The 17,910-nt window shown below is 39.2% G+C and overlaps 1 protein-coding gene across 15 annotated transcripts in view; it reads right to left on the minus strand.

Annotated features, from left to right (window-relative positions):
- Nucleotides 1-880: 880 nt before the first annotated feature.
- Nucleotides 881-17,910, minus strand: part of STAMBPL1 (STAM binding protein like 1) — a 52,202-nt gene continuing 35,172 nt past the window's right edge. For 14 of the 15 annotated variants that reach the window (XM_082423812.1, XM_082423820.1, XM_082423825.1 and 11 more), the window contains 4 exons: nt 16,057-16,194; nt 10,801-10,913; nt 8,910-9,009; nt 881-7,636 (listed from right to left, as the gene is read on the minus strand). In XM_082423812.1, coding sequence (XP_082279938.1) covers nt 7,580-7,636; nt 8,910-9,009; nt 10,801-10,913; nt 16,057-16,194 — 408 coding nt within the window. In that variant the 3' untranslated portion in view covers nt 881-7,579. Of the gene's footprint in view, nt 7,637-8,909; nt 9,010-10,800; nt 10,914-13,811; nt 13,917-16,056; nt 16,195-17,910 lie in introns of those variants that run through there. The other variant, XM_082423818.1, reaches the window with a different exon arrangement.

Raw genomic sequence — 17,910 nt, forward strand, 5'->3', positions numbered from 1 at the left:
TTCCCGCAAGGGAGGGGGCTGTCTGGGCCAACACACTCGCTGACTGCAACTAAGCTTATTCAGAAAGATCGGACAAAGAAAAGAGAGAAGGAGATGGGACAGCTGGGGACGTGGTTCTTCTGCATCCGAGTATGAAAACCAGATGTTTAAGTAATGTTTACTCCTGGGAGAACCAAGTCAATTCAGGTAATGTTTGAAGGGCACATACTAGAGATACAAAGAACAAGGTTCTGTCTGTACGGGACTTATAATCTATGGGGAAAATGGACATTAAACAAGTAGCTAGGGTGCATCGTGAGGATTACAAAAGTGGAAATATACGGGGTATGAGCTCTTATGACCCCAGGGGAGGCCTCCCTGAGGAAGTAGCGCTTAAGCAGAGGTTTACAGAGTAAGAGATAACTAGGAAAAAGAGCGGGGGGAGTGAGAGGCTTGAGGCTGGACAAGAGGAAGTGGGGCGTATAGGGAATGTGCTCCAGGCAGAGGCCCCGAGACGGGAGAGGATGTTGCATGTGCAGAAAAGAGAACACAAAGAACTGAACACACACATAGACTTCAGAAGTGCGACTATACTTGACTATAATTTTCCAAAGTAGAGTTCATAACATTTTCTCTGTGAAATGTCTGTCTTGAAATCAGACACCGATTACAAGCTATTAAGGCAACGCTGAGTGAGAACTTTGTTATCTCTGATTCACTTGCCATTCCCGAGCATTTTCTCTTACACGTTAATTCAATTCTTCATCTCAATTTCAGAAATGTATCTGGGAAATGAACACCCTAAAACCACCATCTCTCACTCTAATTTGTTCCTGATGGCTCCAGCTATTCCAGACTGTTTTTTGTTTTTTGTATTTTTTTAAAAAATTTATTTAGTTAGTTTTGGCTGTGTTGGGTCTTCGTTTCTGTGCGAGGGCTTTGTCTAGTTGCGGCAAGCGGGGGCCACTCTTCATCGCAGTGCGCGGGCCTCTCACTATCGCGGCCTCTCTTGTTGCGGAGCACAGGCTCCAGACGCGCAGGCTCAGTAGTTGTGGCGCACGGGCTTAGTTGCTCCGCGGCATGTGGGATCTTCCCGGACCAGGGCTCGAACCCATGTCCCCTGCATTGGCAGGCAGATTCTCAACCACTGCGCCACCAGGGAAGCCCCAGACTGTTCTTTATGTGGCAACTTCATGCCCCTTAAAGATGGAAGGGAATACAAATGATTACCATTTGCCTGATTGGTTTTGTAACATGTTAACTTCAAGGAAAACAGATGATGACACAGGCTTCTCTGTAGCGTAGTTCATGAAAGTTTTCAGTGGCTTAAAGCTCAGAGGTCCTTAAGCAGGTTTCCTCTTGTTGGAGAAAAAGCACTGTAGTCACACCAAATCAAAAGATGTCCTTTTCACATTCTCCTATTCCTCCTAGATCATGTCTTCTATTTCTTCCCCTCCACATTCAGTTTTTGAAACTTATTCCTCAGTCCTTTCCTTGGATCACTTCTTTCCTCCCCTGCTTTAGATCTCTCTGCATCTGCTACAATCTAAAACTCCTTAAGAAATGGCCTAAAATCATTTAACTTCAACCTTCCTTTACGAAATGGCATCACCTACTCAGACAAAAATATATTAAGCAGGCGAATCGTATCCTCCAAATTTAGAACTAGCCCTCATTCTTAAAAACAGAAAATGTTGTGATTTCAGATGGATGTTCTGATGTAATCTTCTTGTGAATTCATACACCACTGCATTTAATGAAAAGCAAAAGTAGTATTTTAGCGTGCTATTACTGTGGCTCTAGTTGGTTGCAGCCCAATAGTTGACCATCCTTGATAAAATAAAATTCTACTTCTGAACTTGGTTCTAGTGAACTTGATAAAGGCCTGGGACTGGTCACCCACAACAATAAGAATGTGATGAGAGTGGGTTCTAGAAACCTCAGGTGCCTTCATCATATTACCTCTGATTTTATTATTAAAAGTTGGCTTTAAAAGAATTAACTTAATAATGTATTGCTCTGTCAAAACTACAATGAGATATCACATCACACCTACTAGGATGGCTATAATAATAAAAAAATAATGTGTTGGCAAGGATGTGAAGAAATTGGAACTTTGTACATTGTTGGTGGGAATATAAAATGGTTTAGCTGCTGTGGAAAAGGTAAGCGTAGAACTACCATGTGACCCTGCAATTCTACCGCTAAATATATACCCAGCAGAACTGAAAACATATACTGAAACAAGTACACGTTTGCACTTGTACAAACTTGTACAAACAAATAAGTACATGCATGCTTATAGCAGTGCTATTCACAATAGCCAAAAGGTGGAAACAACCCAAATGTCCACTGATGGATGAATGGATAAACAAATTGTGGTATACACATACAATGGATGAAAAGGAATGCACTGATATATATGTTAAAACGTGGATAGACCTGTAAAAGGTTACGTTAAGTGAAAGAAGCCAGACTCAAAAGTTCACATATTTTACGATTTCAATTATATGAAATCTCTAGAATAGAAAAACCCATAGAAACAGAATGCAGATTGATGATTGTCAGGGGTTGGGAGAGGGGAATGGGGATAAATGGCTTAATGGGTAAGGGGTTTCACTTTGGAGAGATGGAAATTTTTTGGAAGAAGATAGAGGTGATGGTTTTACAACACTGTGAATGTACTAAATGTCACTGAATTGTTCACTTTAAAATGGTTAATTTTATGTTATGTGAGTTTCACCCCAATAAATTACTTTTTAATTAAAAAATTAAAATTATGTATTATCCTGGAAAAAATGTCAGTAAGTACAAAGCTTTATTGCTGAAAAAACCCTGCAACATCAGTTAATTCACACACCTCATTTCTGTAGGTAATGAAACCTTGCCCGAAGTCAAGAATAGAGTAAATTTCTTTGGGTTGTTTGTTTTTCTTGTTCATCAGCCTTTGTATTAGGAGGACACATAATGGAGCTTATTTTTTGAACAACCTATAAATGCTTTTTCTTGACAAATTGAAGAGAGGAATTTTAAACGTCCTCTTGGGACTCAAGAATACAGATTCCCCACTCATTACACTGATACATCTGGGACCCACCCAGACAATGACTAATTTGAGTAAACAATTTTAGTTTTTCACAGTCAACTCTGGTTAACTCCATGCAGATGAATAGTTAATCCTCTTTGACAGAGGTAAAACAAGACAAAACTAAACTAAACTATTTGTCTCCATTTGGTTTTAGAATGTCTTTTGGTCTAGATAATGCCCAAGACATTGACTTCAAACAAATTAAGTAAAGCCTGTCTGCGGTCTACAGTATTCTAATTCTACCCTCTCTCCCCCAGGGTCCTTCTCCATTTTCCTGTTTTCTCTCCCTCATCCTCTGCATCTCCCCAGACTAACTTATGTTTTTGTCAGCTGCCCCCAAGAAAAATATATTCTTGCCTTGTGAAGAGCCAAGATGCTAGAAAAGGAAACAAGTTTCTTAAAAAAACAGAGAAGTGTTCTTTGCATATTTGTGTCTTCACAATAAATAACAAGCTAAAGTCTTCTAAGAATAAGGAGCTAAAAGTTTACCTTTCTTCCTTTATCTTTGCAAAATACATGACATTTCTCAAGCATCCTTTTCACAGAAGACATTCGCTTGCTAGAAAATTCTGCAAGACATGCTGGAAGAGAAACATCTGCTTTCCACATCTAGGACAACTGTAGCTGGTTTTGCAACAGAAATTTCAATATAAGTCCAAACCATTGTAATAAGGCAATTTCCAGCACGACCGAAGTGGGTGCAGCAGGGGATGAATTGGGGGGAAAATACTGAACCAATTCTAGGATGTGGCCTTAACTGATACTGTATCTCAAATATAATGCCATTTTTTCCACAAGTAAAATTCTACTAAAAAGAAACCAAGAATAACTTCAGTAGCTGAGAATAATCCACAGACATCCTGCTTTGTTCCAAGGTCTATGGAGAAGAGAATGATTTCTGCATGACAACAAAGAAAGTCATTTCCATTCCATCTCTGAGAAAAAAAGAAAACAAATTCAGTAAATATTTTTTGAGTATTATATTAGTTTGCTAGGGTGGCCATAACTAAATACCACAGACTGGTTGGCTTAAACAACAGAAATTTATTTTCTCACAGTTCTGGAGGCTGGAAGTAAGAGATCAAGGTGTTGGCAGATTTGGTTTCTTCTGAGGCCTCTCTCCCCGTAGACGACCATCTTCTCCCTGTGTCATCACAGGGTCTTCCCTCTGTGTCTGTGTCCTGATCTCTTCCTCTTGTAGGGACACCAGTCACATTGGATTAGGGCCCCCTCTAGTGGCCAAATTTTAACTCAATTACTTCTCTAAAGGTTCTTCCTGCAAATACATTCACATTCTGAGGTACTAGGGGCTGGGACTTAAACATGTGAATTCTGGGGGGACACAGCTCAGCCCATAACAAGTACATACCAGGTGCCAGGCACTGAGTACAAACAGACTGGCATTCAAAACCAAAGGAAATTCTCAATACTCTGTAATGACCTATATGGGAAAAGAATCTAAAAAAGAGTGGAGATATATATATATATATATATAACTGATACACTTTGCTGTACAGCAGAAACTAACACAGCATCGTAAATCAGCTATAGTCCAATAAAAATTTAAAAAAAAAATACAAAGGAAGCTCAGGCGTAATTGGTTCATTTTCTGCAGAAGCACAAATCTGAAAAGAAATGAACTATCTTTGCCTTCGAAGGTAAGGAAGTGGCAAATGGGGCTCTGGAATGGATTCATATTCAAAAGAGGGAGCTGCACTGCCTGCTGGGAATGAGATCTTCCAGAGGAAGCTCTTCCAGGGAACGTCTATGGTCGCACACCCACCCACTCACGCACACACACACACACTCACACTCATACGGGCCTCCACGGTGGCTCACGTGGGCTCTGCTCCTGGCCAGCCCAGCCCTCGGGGGCGTGGCCACACCTCTGATGGCTCCTCTTTCAGACAGGGCATCAGGAACTCATTCTTCCACGCAGGGCGAGTCATAGGTTTGCAGCCTCCAGGGGTCCTTCAGCTCTGTGGCAAGGTCCTCCTGGGAAGTCTGGTTAGTTGGGTTTGCACCTGGCAATAAGAAAACCATACGCCCTTCAAGAGCAGCTTTTCAAACTTCGTCTCAGGTCTGAGATTTTGCGTCCCCTTGCAAGGGAATAAAAATGCCAAGAATGCCCCACTCCTTTAGGGAATATGGTATATCTTTTTAATGAAAAATGAGTTCCCAGAATTCCCTGGTGGTATAGTGGTTAAGAATCCGCCTGCCAATGCAGGGGACACAGGTTCAAGCCCTGGTCTGGGAAGATCCCACATGCCGCGGAGCAACTGAGCCTGTGCATCACAACTACTGAGCCTGAGCTCTAGAGCCTGTGAGCCACAACTACTGAGCCCTCGTGCCACAACTACTGAAGCCCGTGTGCCCTAGAGCCCGTGCTCCACAACAAGAGAAGCCACCGCAATGAGAAGCCCATGCATCGCAACGAAGAGTAGCCCCCGCTCGCCGCAACCGGAGAAAGTCTGCGCACAGCAATGAAGACCCAACACAGCCAAAAATAAAATATAAATTAAAAAAAAAAGAGTTCCCTTCTAATTTGCTATTCAGAAGTGATATAATTGGCTCTGAATGCTCAGAGTAGCTCTTTCTATTCTCTCCAGAAATCTAAGAAGCCAAATGTTCTTGGCTTTCAATTGAGTCCTTTCTATCTCTAGGTACCATTCAATGGTCATAGTTTTTTCATCAGATACCTCTCATTGGACATCCTCTTGGTCTACTACTGTATCTTTGGTTATCATTCATTTCTCAACTCTCCCTAGTCCCAACAGTCATTGTTACTTGAATAAATTACATAATCTTTTCCTGTGATCAAGTATGTCAGAATATCATGCTGTCCTTAAATGCTAAGACGTTGAGGACAGCATCACTCGGGGGATAGTGGGCTGTCCGTGGAGCCAGGCTCGCAGAGTTAATATGCCCTTAGTTGTCGGAGACTATAGACTCAAGTCCCCGTGCATTGGGCAAGCAAAGCTCTTGCTTCTGGAGTCTGGGACCTGAATTCTCCAAGCCCACAAGTTGTCATAGGCAGAAACAAGTCACTGAGCTGCCCACAGTAGGCTCTTTATGAATGAGAGCTAGAGTAGAAGCTAGGTGACATGATACCTGTATTAGGGAAGAGACAAGTGGGGGAGGAATGTTATCTCGTCCAAGCACAGAGTGCAGGGAATATTCCTCCTAGGAATACAGAAATCCTTGAACTAAAAAGTGGATGCTAGTACATGCAAACAAGATCATTAAGGCAACTCAGATATAATGCCAGGAGGAAAGCAAAGCCTGGGAAAGCTGAGGTTGGCACACAAAACATTGGGAAGAGAGAAGGTTAGATCAGATTAGCTTGACTTCCATTCTTCTCTCCTTTTATTTGGGCTACATTTTCTTCATAATGTTTTCCTACCAATTCAACTTGCCAACATACTCCATCAGTCCCCCATTCCTTCTATTAATCTATTATCTTTTGATCCAGGTAAATGCCTTTATCATCTGGGTACCAGTCACAAATTCCATTCCAAGCCTTGGTCATACTATAACTCTTTATTCATGATACCCTATTCAGTTTAAACATATTTTTCTTCCTATTCCCTGTGCCTTGGTTTATATAGATACTTTTAATTATGAATGTTCTTTCCAAATGATTTGATTTATTCTTTTTGGCTGAGAATTATCAGTAGTTCCTATACCTCATTTCTTCTCCCTGTCATCCCTATTGACTTTCACAGAAATAGGCTTTACATTTCCATCTGAGCCTTTTTTTATTCCTCTCTCAAGTGTCTCTGCTTTTAGTCTTCTAAATCAAGTTAATGAATCATCGGCTATCTCAGGCCCTCTGACACCTGATCCCTGAGTAGAAGCTCAGGGCTCTGGTCTCCTACACTAAGAATGACTACAGACTCTGAGCCAGGATTCGCTGACACTGAAAACACACGATGGGCTCAAGTGTCTGCAGCCTTGTTTCTTCTCACATCCTTCTTTGACCACCGCAGGGAAAAGTCTCAGAAACATATGGCCTGTCTTGGAAACCCCCTGGTACTCAGAATTTCTTATGTGGAACTACATTTTACAGGAATGAAAATAATACAGCAAAACATCTAAAGCTCTGAAAACACATGCAGAGACCTCTAAAAATACCAGACAGTATAACTTTTAAAAATTGTGAATCACTACGTTGTACACTTAGAACTTATATAATATTGTACACCCACTATACGTCAAAAAAAAAGTTTAAGAATTCCAGACATATTGTTGTTTGCGGCACAATTTATTATCTGGTCATAGTATTTGGGCACATTAATAGGTATTGATTTAACTCCATTGTAACCTCTCTTGAGACAAAGCAACCCAAAAAGAAAGCTTCAAAATATGCAAAAGTAATAAATATCAAACTTTCTGATCTAAAATGTATAAATATAAAATGTCAGTCATTTCTGGAAACATCTTAAGAAAATCCAGCAACCACAGGTCCATGGGTAAGTGTCTGGAGTGGACGGTGCTAATCTTCGGAACATATCACCTCAGATCCAGTACGATTATTTTTATGTCTTTTACCAACACATGTTTGCATATCTAGGAAAGAAAAAAATGGCTTTACCTCATGATGTTTAACATGATTCTCTTTAGGGAGGGAGTATGAATTTCCTAATTTTAAAATGTTTCTAATTTTAAAAATATTTCCACTCAGAACAAATACAATCATATGTATTCATTTTCGACAACAAGAAAATGTTTACAAAAGGTGCAAGTAATTTTCATTTTAAATAAATTCTAAGTTCATAATACTGTTTCTCTGATGTCACAGCCAGGGAACAGCCAAGCAAACAGAAAAAGATGTACTCAAATAATGTTACTTTGGGGCCATACAAAGCTAATCAAAAAAATAGATTACAGTTTTCATTGAACTGTTATGAAAAACTAATTTGGCCATATCAAGCAGAAATAATTCAGGACACATTTAATATCATTTTCTTTAATAATCGTTTGCTTGCTGGAACCCTGGAGAAAACTGTTAATTGTTTAAGTATCACACAGATACGTAAATGGAAAGGAAACTTTATGTATAATCAACTCTGCTACAGAAATACTGCCATTCTTTCATAAGTAAAATAGTAATGACAAGAAATCAGAAGAAAGTACAAAGATTGATTAATTTTATGAGATAAGAAAATTCCAAACTAAGCAATAAAGTGTTTTATCCTATATTATATTGCTACTATTTCTCTCCTTAAAAATAAAAAAAGAGGCTTATGTGTTTTATAACTGAAGTCTCTACCTCTTAATCTCCTTCACCTATTTCACCTGCAAACCCCCTTCCCTCTGGCAACCACACATTTGTTCTATTTATGACTCTGTTTTGTTTATTTTGTTTTTTAGATTCCACATATAAGTGAAATCATATGGTATTTGTCTTTCTCTGTCTGACTTATTTCACTTAACATAATACCCTCTAGATTCATCTACGTTGCTGCAAATGGCAAGATTTCATTTTTTTATGGTTGAGTAATATTTCATTGTTTGTGTGTATGTATGTATATATATATATATATATAGATATATATCTATATATATCTATATATATATATATCTATCTCACATCTTTTTAAGCCACAGGGGTGTAATATATAGCGTAAGGAATATGGTCAATAATATTTTAATAACTTAGTATGGGGACAGATGGTTACTAGACTTATCATGGTGATCATTTCATATGGTATGAAAATGTCACTATATTTTATACCTGAAAGTAACATATTACATCAACTATATTTCAATCAAAAAACAAAAAAGGAGAGGGTGAAAAATAAACACTATGTGCAAAAAATAACCAACGTTGTCTACTCACACTGAACAGCCTGGGGTCCTTGGTGTGTGGATGAAAGCCCTTCTTTTTACAAGCGGAAACCTCAAGCATGCCAGCATTGGTGAGCCTGAAGATGCCGGTGCTAAATTTCAGAGTGAAAAAAAGGTACAAAAATTAAGGATCATTTGGGCTTTCCAGATGCTTTAATTTGAATGGCACAAGCATACATACTCTTCAAACGGAATGGAGAAAGAAACGACAAACTAAAAATTTTACAGTGATTTTTTTAAACCAGTGTTGTGCTGGCGGCCTAGAGGAAGACTGAAGAGACCAATGCTACCGCCAAGTGCCTGAACTGCTGTGTGAGACCTTGGGAGAAAAGCTGAGACCCCATAGGAGGAAATTACAAGTGATGGATATTTCTAATTTCTCTAATACATGCATATCTCATTTTATTGTACTTCACTTTATTGCACTTTCAAGATACTGCATGTTTACAGATTGAAGGTTTGTGGCAACTCTGCGTTGAGCAAGTCTACTGGAGCCATTTTCCAGCATTTGCTCACTTCCATCTCTTTGTCACATTTTGGTAATTCTCACAATATTTCAAACTTTTCCATTATTATATTTGTTAGGGTAAAGTGTGATCAGTGATCTATGACTCGCTGAAGACTCAGATGATAATTCACATTTCTGAGCAATAAAGTATTTTTAAATTAAGGTATGTACATTGTTTTTTTAGACATAATGCTACTGCACACTTAATAGTCTGCAATGTAAACATAACTTTTATATGCACTGGGGAACCAAAACATTCATGTGACTCACTTTATTGTGTCAGTTGCTTTACTGTGGTGATCTGGAACTGAACCTGCAATACTTCTGAGAAATAAATAGTATTAATAGCTGCAGGAAATATTTACTGAGTGCTGGCTGTGGTACCAGGCACTATGCTAAGCCCTTTATGTAGACTGTCATCTAGTTTCACCTTCACATCAATCTGTGATGGGTAAGTGTCAGGGATGAAGAGACTGAGGCTCACAGTGGTCAGGTACCAAACCGGGATTCCAATATCAGTTTGTCTGACTCCTCTGCTCATAATTGTGCTAATATAATCATTGTCCTCCAAATTTAGGAAGGTTTTGGAGATAATTAAGCTAAGGCTAGGAATTTTCTTCTCTTTTTTTTTTTGGCCGCACCATTCAGCATGTGGGATCTCAGTTCCCGGACCAGGGATCGAACCCGTGCCCCCTGCAGTGGAAGTGCAGAGTCCTAACCACTGGACTGCCAGGGAACTCCCAAGGCTGGAAATTTTCTCACAGCAGTAATCATACACTAGAACTAAGATCTCAGACAGCAAACTGGAATAACATCTGCTTTATCCACTTCAAGGTCATGTAAAGAAGGAAAACCAGGGCTTCCCTGGTGGCGCAGTGGTTGAGAATCTGCCTGCCAATGCAGGGGACACGGGTTCGAGCCCTGGTCTGGGAAGATCCCACATGCCGCGGAGCGGCTGGGCCCGTGAGCCACAATTACTGAGCCTGCGCGTCTGGAGCCTGTGTTCTGCAACAAGAGAGGCCGCGATAGTGAGAGGCCCGCGCACCGCGATGAAGAGTGGCCCGCACTTGCCGCAACTGGAGAAAGCCCTCGCACAGAAACGAAGACCCAACACAGCCATAAATAAATAAATAAATAAAAATTTAAAAAAAAAAAAAAAAGAAGAAGGAAAACCAGTAATTCTACCACGAAAAGGACCTTAAAAAGCAAAAGATGGCAGACCTACAAGTTACGGAAGCCAGCAGGCACCAATCTCTTTTTCCCAAGGGCATGGTGTGCCTACTTATCCAAGTGCTACAACCTGGTGTGTGGACACACTTGAACCTAGCAGACCCAGACAAAGCCTTACTTGAACCCTCTCAATAGTCATACTTACTCTTTATGCTTCGGTGAACAGACAATGGCAATGGCCTCTGGCAACATGAGCTGATAAGAACAGTGAGTGTGGAGATCAACACTGGATAAGAACGCAGTTTGGGTTGGATGTGTCTATAAAAAGAAAAGAGGACACTCTTACTGGACAATCCTATTGGACAATCAATAGCTGAGTGCTGGCCAAAGTCAGAGCCCATGCCAAGAAAAAACTCTAGTTTATTTGCTTTTTCTTTTTTACCATCATTAATCAAATGAGGATTCTGAAAATGTCTTGCTGACATAATCCTTCCCTTTATGCATCTATGGAATAATTACGACTTTGAGAAGAGGCTCTTGGGAATGTTTATGTACTCTCTGCTTATTGGGAAACGTAAAACTGAAAATTTGCCAAAGCCTTTACATAGATCTTCCTTTAATCATCACAACTCATCTGGGAGATACTTAGTGACTCAGTTTTACGTACAAGGATCCTGAGACTCCTTTAAGGGACTTGCTCGTAAGGAGCAGAACCGTGATTGGAAACCCAGAGATACTCATATACAACACCGTGGACATAAAAGGAGGAGTTTCGCTGAATATTCCACACTATGCTGCTATCCCTTCATGGATCCCCATTCCCTACAGATGAGGGAACAGAGCTCTCCGAGGTGTTGAAGATGTTTGGGACTCATCTCGCACGATGGGAGGGAAGGGGAGACTATAAATTAAAAGAGCTGTCTTCCAGGTTTGGGGCTATATGCAGACCTGTGTTTAGGAGAGACAAACACGTGCACCCCCATGATTTGCAATTCACAGCAAACCCCAACCACCCTTGAAAAAGGGATGCGACCACTTAAAGCATGTATCCAACATCCCCATCATGCTGGGTCCTGGCTCCATCGCTCCCTAGTTGTAAGACACTGCGAAGATTCCATAACCTCCTCATGCCTATTTCAGCAATTGTAAAATAAGGATAATAATCATTTTCTTCATGGGATTGTTATGAAACTTAAATGAGACAATCCATGTAAAATTCTTAAAACCGTGCCTAGCACAGAGCTAGGAATCAAAATCATTAGCTTTTACGATTGCTGTTGTTATTGCTGTTTTTATTGTAATGTCATTTTTTAAATTTAATTTTTATTTTATATCGGAATATAGTTGACTTACAATGTTGTGTTAGTTTCAGATGTACAACGAAGTGATTCAGTTATACATATACAGATATCCATTCTTTTTTCAAATTCTTTTCCTATATAGGTCATTACAGAATATTGAGGAGAGTTCCCTGTGCCATACAATAGGTCCTTGTTGATTATTTTTTATATAGTAGTATGTATATGTTAATCCCAAACTCCAAATTTATCCCTCTCCCCCTTTCCTCTTTGGTAACCATAAGTTTGTTTTCTATGTCTGTGGGTCTATTTCTATTTTGTATATAAGTTCATTTGTATCATTTTCTTTTAGATTCCATGTATGTGATATCATATGATATTTGTCTTTCTCTGTCTGGCTTACTTCACTCAGTATGATAATGTCTAGGTCCATCCATGTTGCTGCAAATGGCATTATTTCATTCTTTTTTATGGCTGAGTAATATTCCATTGTATATATGTACCACATCTTCTTTATCTATTCATCTGTCGATGGACATTTAGGTTGCTTCCATGTCTTAGCTATTGTAAATAGTGCTGCAATGAACACTGGGGTGCATGTATCTTTTTGAATTATGGTTTTCTCCAGATATATGCCCAGGATTGGGACTGCTAGATCATATGGTAGTTCTATTTTTAGTTTTTTAAGGAGCCTCCATACTGTTCTCCATAGCGGTTGTACCAATTTACATTACCACCAATAGTGCAGGAGGGTTCCCTTTCTCCACACCCTCTCTAGTATTTACTGTTTGTAGACTTTCTGATGATGCCCATTCTGACTGGTGTGAGGTGATACTGCATTGTAGTTTTGATTTGCATTTCTCTAATAATTAGCGATGTTACACATCTTTTCATGTGCTTTTGGCCATCTGTATGTCTTCTTTGGAGAAACGTCTATTTAGATCTTCTGCCCATTTTTTGATTAGGTTGCTTGTTTTCTTGATATTGAGCTACATGAGCTGTTTGTATATTTTAGAGATTAATCCCTTGTCAGTTGCTTCATTTGCAAATATTTTCTCCCATTCTGTGGGTTGTCTTTCCTTTTGTTTATGGTTTCCTTTGTTGTGCAAAAGCTTTTAAGTTTAATTAGGTCCCATTTGTTTATTATTTATTTATTTATTATCTTTTTATTTTTCCATTACTCTAAGTGGTGGATCGAAAAAGATCTTGCTGTGATTTATGTCAGAGAGGGTTCTGCCTATGTTTTCCTCTAAGAGTTTTATAGTATCCCATCTTACATTTAGGTCTTTAATCCATATTGAGTTTATTTTTGTGTATGGCGTTAGAGAGTGTTCTAATTTCATTCTTCTACATGTAGCTGTTTTACACTTTTGCCAGCACATCTTATTGAAGAGACCGTCTAATGTTGTCATTATTAACTAGAGGGCATAGGCCCATAGAAACCGCTTCATGCCTATACACATAACTATGATCTGTTGAAGAAATGCAAGATTTCAAAACCCCTTTCTACTTTATTTAAGAAAATGAAGGTAAAATCCATTGATACCTCTTTACAGAAAGATAAATGTTCGGCAGGGAAAAAATAACTATGGGTCTGCAAAGACCTAGATCAACTGAAGAATAGAAATTAACTTTTAAAGCCCCAATCTTTAGTGAGGGCATGAGTGGGAGGGTCTGACTGCCTGTTACCTGATTCAGTGAAAACCTTCTGTTCATACATAGAGCTTTCTATGCCTTGATGAAAAAGTAAGAAGCGTTCAAAGAAGCTCTAGTGCCGTAGAGGCAGCAAGCAGATTGTCAAACAGACAAATCACTCTCCCTTCAACTTATTTCCAGACTGAATGCACACTGTTAAGACATTCTGTTGTTTGTTTTTGTTTTGTTTTCATTGTTTCTGTTTTATGTCTTTGTGTTGCACCTTAAGATATTCTGAGTCCTTCATTTCTGCCAAGAGGAATCACTCCAGCTCCAATAAGGACAGCTCTCCCATGGGAGAATGGTGCTCCAATCCCATGCCCCCATTCTATGGAGATAAAAATGATGATGATGATGGTAATGACGATGATGACAACATCAGCAGCTGATGCCATTTATCACAATTGAATAACATGCCAGGCACTGAACTAATCACTTTTCCATGAATTAATTTTACAAGATGAGATGAGTGCTGTTATTATCCCCATTTTACCAGATGAGGAAACTGGGCTAAGCAGAAGAGTAAATAACATGCTGAAGGGCATAGAGCTAGTTAAGATGAGACGTCTAAATTGAAATCCGGATCCGTCTGATTCTGATTCAACCTTTCTTTGCTATGACCAATTTATATCTGAAAAATATTAGCTCTGGAATTTGTTGCTATTTTTGTGCCAATAAAAACCATAACAAAAAGTCATTACAACCACTGAAGTTTAGAAATACAACATGTTACTGATTTCACTGAACCACAACAATCTGACATGGTAAAATTTAAAAAAACAAAAAGTCTTAGGATTCTAAAATTATGCTAAATTCATTATTTAAATGACTTCATTATTGCATACATTATATGTACATGTCATAAGGGAAAATCTTTTGTTTCTGATCTGGGAAATGTTTTATGAGATAAACTAACACTGACTTTTCAACCTAAGTGTAATTTAACTGTCATTCTTTCTCAGTTTATGTTACAATTGCTTTGCTACAATTTGTTTTCCTTTAAAATGCATTCTTGTTACAGAAAATTACATTAAACTAAATAATGCCTTTAAAATTACCCAATTTCTAAGCAAACAGTAAGGCGCATACTGGTAAGGAAAACAGACATACAGAAAATTTTTGCAAAGTCTTCATTATAAATAATTTCTTGTATTTGAGAGGTGGTTTATAGTTTTCAAAGGGCTTTCACATCGAGTATGTTGCTTACAGCTCACACAAATCCGGTGAGGGAGAGAAGGCATTCATTAGCCCTACTGGATCAATGAGGGAACCTGGAAACAGGACGCTAGGAGTCCTGATTGAAGGACTGTACAGGCACACAGTAATTTGCAGGTGGAGCTAGGACTAGGAGCTAGTCTCCTCTGCCCTCCTGAATTACAAAACACCAAAAGCTTGGTGATTGTGAGTGTGTGTGTGTGTGTGTATGTGTGTGTGTGTGTGTGTGTGTTGAGGTGTGGGTGAGGATGTGTGTCCTGCCCCTCCTCAATACTTCTCTATAAAGCAAGTAAAATAAAAAATGGCCTCTTCTCACTCTTCAGAGGCCCTTGGAGGTCCCTAGGATGTGCCCTGGAAATCCTGACTAGGATCTCATGCCGTGAGATGACTTGTTCCTACCCCAGGCCCAGATGTGTGAGACTGAACGGAAAAATGTCCCCAGATAGATGAAACCATGGATAGGAAAAGTACAGTATCATCACCAAATATCATCAGCTACAATATTCTGAGTTCCTAGAAAAAATGTGCTAAGAAATTCACTGACATTATCTCACTATCACATGAAGTCCATTATTATGGTCCCCATTTTATAGATGATAAAGCTGATGCTCAGATTGCTTAAATAACTTGCCAACATTCCTATAGTGAATTCTTAGCAGAGCTGATATTTAAACTCATGTCTTTTGATTTGTAAGCCCTTTCCTGCTCCTATGGTGGCCTGGTGGATGTTGGAACCCAGTGTTTTTGGCCCTACTCCGTGGCTGTTTATACAGCGACGCGTACATCCTTGGCCTGTAGGGGAGGTGAAGTGGAGGGTAAGGTCCCTATTTGATATGTACAAATACCTTTTTAAAAGAGACCTTTTCAGAAATTTTCTTAAAATAATTTACTTTAGACCCACAGCCATGGGAAAGAGAATGTTAATAATTGTCTAATCATATTAGTTAAAAATCTGCCTAGGTCTCCATTAGACTCCATAAAATCATCAGAACAAGTCAGCTGATTTCCAAATGTTTATCTCTCTTTCAACTTGAGACGGTAGGAAAAAGCATACTATAGCCCTCTCCAAATCTGGGTTTGACAGATGTAGACACGGCCTAACATTGAAGAAAATGCTTTAAAACGATGACATTTATTACACTTGAAAATTTAAAAAATAAGAAACTATTTCTTAAGCTAAACTTCCTCCAGAAGGAAAACAGCCCGCCAAAAAAAATAAATAAGTAAACTGAAACTCAAAAGGTGAAACGTACATGGATCCATCCCAGAGTGAGGAGATTGTGTTGATCCTGAACACTGAATAATTCTTCTACATTCTCCACGTCGCAATAGTCTGGTCCCGCAGACTGTTTTGGCACGATTAAGTGGGTAATAGTAAATTCATTATGCGTCTGAAAAACAAATAGCAAAGACAATAATAAGCATCTGACAGAAAAAAAAAAGCCTGAGTAGGAAGTATAATGTTGTAATAAGACTAGAAAGTGCCCACCACTTATATCATCCTCCTCCCACCCCGACCCCATCACAATTCAAAAACAAAGCCCCATACTTGAACACAGATCATCTGCCAAAAATTTGAGAGTCAGTTGTTTGGAGCCGGAAACCCATTTTCACAATATAAAATGTATCATAAATAGGAATTAGCATCCTGGGCTGGTCCCTGGAAGTTTAGCTAATAAATAATGGTGTTTTGTATTACATCTGCAAAGGAAGAAATCAGAACAAAACAGCAGCAGGTTTATTTGGCAGGGAGATGCTAATTAAATCACGTTGTGGTTTTATTGAAGGACATTTCTAAGGTTTGTGAAGCTTGATGGTCTTGTTTTTAGTTTATTAATTGTTATTTAATTTCGCGTGAAGATTTACGACTTTCTTCTACTATTGGGGGGGGGTGGTGGAATTCAATGGGATTTTCCATAACTAAGGTAATGTTTTGGATTGGCAATTAGATAAAGAGAAAGGAAAAACAAATTGCCCTCCCTTAGGTAAAAGATAGGAGTTGAAAGGAAGAGGGTTGTAAAGTAGTGATAGGATCCTCAGAAAAAAGAAGTTTGTGTGGTGGGAAGCTGTCCATCCTTGCACAGCACCATCTTGTCTCTAGTCTTAGGGCACTTCTGCAAACTGGGCCCTATTCCTTTGGCCTTGATTACAATACTTCTCTCCATCCCAGCCCCTCCTTTCATGGCGAACGTTATGTATTCTAAACGTATGTAGTATAAACGTCGGCTTTCAAGGAACCCCTTCTTGACCCTCCCAGACAGGGTTTCCCAGTTACAGCTTCCCATGATACCCTGCACTTCCACTGAGAGCACCCAGCTCCATTTATAATTAATCATCTCTCTGGTTCTTTATAAGCATCATGTGGCAAAGACTGAGGCTGTTGTAGGCGACTGAATGCCTGTCTGATGAAGGAATGAATGAAGAAGGAATCAATGAATGAGTGACTCAAACTAAGTACAACATGTGGTCTTGGGGAAGAAGCAACCATAGCATACTGCCCCCTGCCGGGCAAAGAAGGTGGCTGTGGGGAGGAGACGGCAGGTCACTCTCCTTTGCTTGTCTCCTGTGTTTCTTCTGCCCTGGGGGAAACGTGATGATGCAACACTGGAACACAGTAGGAGAATGTGTGTCGAATGAAACATCTTATTCAGTTAAATAACAGTTCCCAAGTAAATGTTTAGGGATGAAAATGTGCCTGGACTTAGAAACATAAACTGATACCCCACAGAGGGTACAAAGGCACTTCCAAAGAAACGTTGTTCCTCTTTCTTGAAGTAGGAAATTAAATGTATCTTCTCTCTTTTGTCTCCTTCTAGTTTGATATTGTCTTTCATCACTTATTTCTGATAAAATCTTCCATACTTAAATGTGACCTGTGCTGTAAGATTTCAGTTTGTTGAAACTACTGCCTTAAAAACAACAAAACCCTAGCTTTATTCTGCATGTATCTGAAAAAGGGTGGCAAGATTATACCTACAACAGACAAAAGCAGGTTGAGTTAATTATAGGAATATATGTGAAACTAACAATTGCAACGGAAATGTGATTCAGAAAACTAGATGGTTCTGGAAATCTGAAAATCTGAAAGCCACCCTTTTTCTAAACAA

Source organism: Balaenoptera physalus (assembly GCF_965194825.1).
Source record: "Balaenoptera physalus genome assembly, chromosome: 14".
NCBI lineage: Eukaryota > Metazoa > Chordata > Mammalia > Artiodactyla > Balaenopteridae > Balaenoptera > Balaenoptera physalus.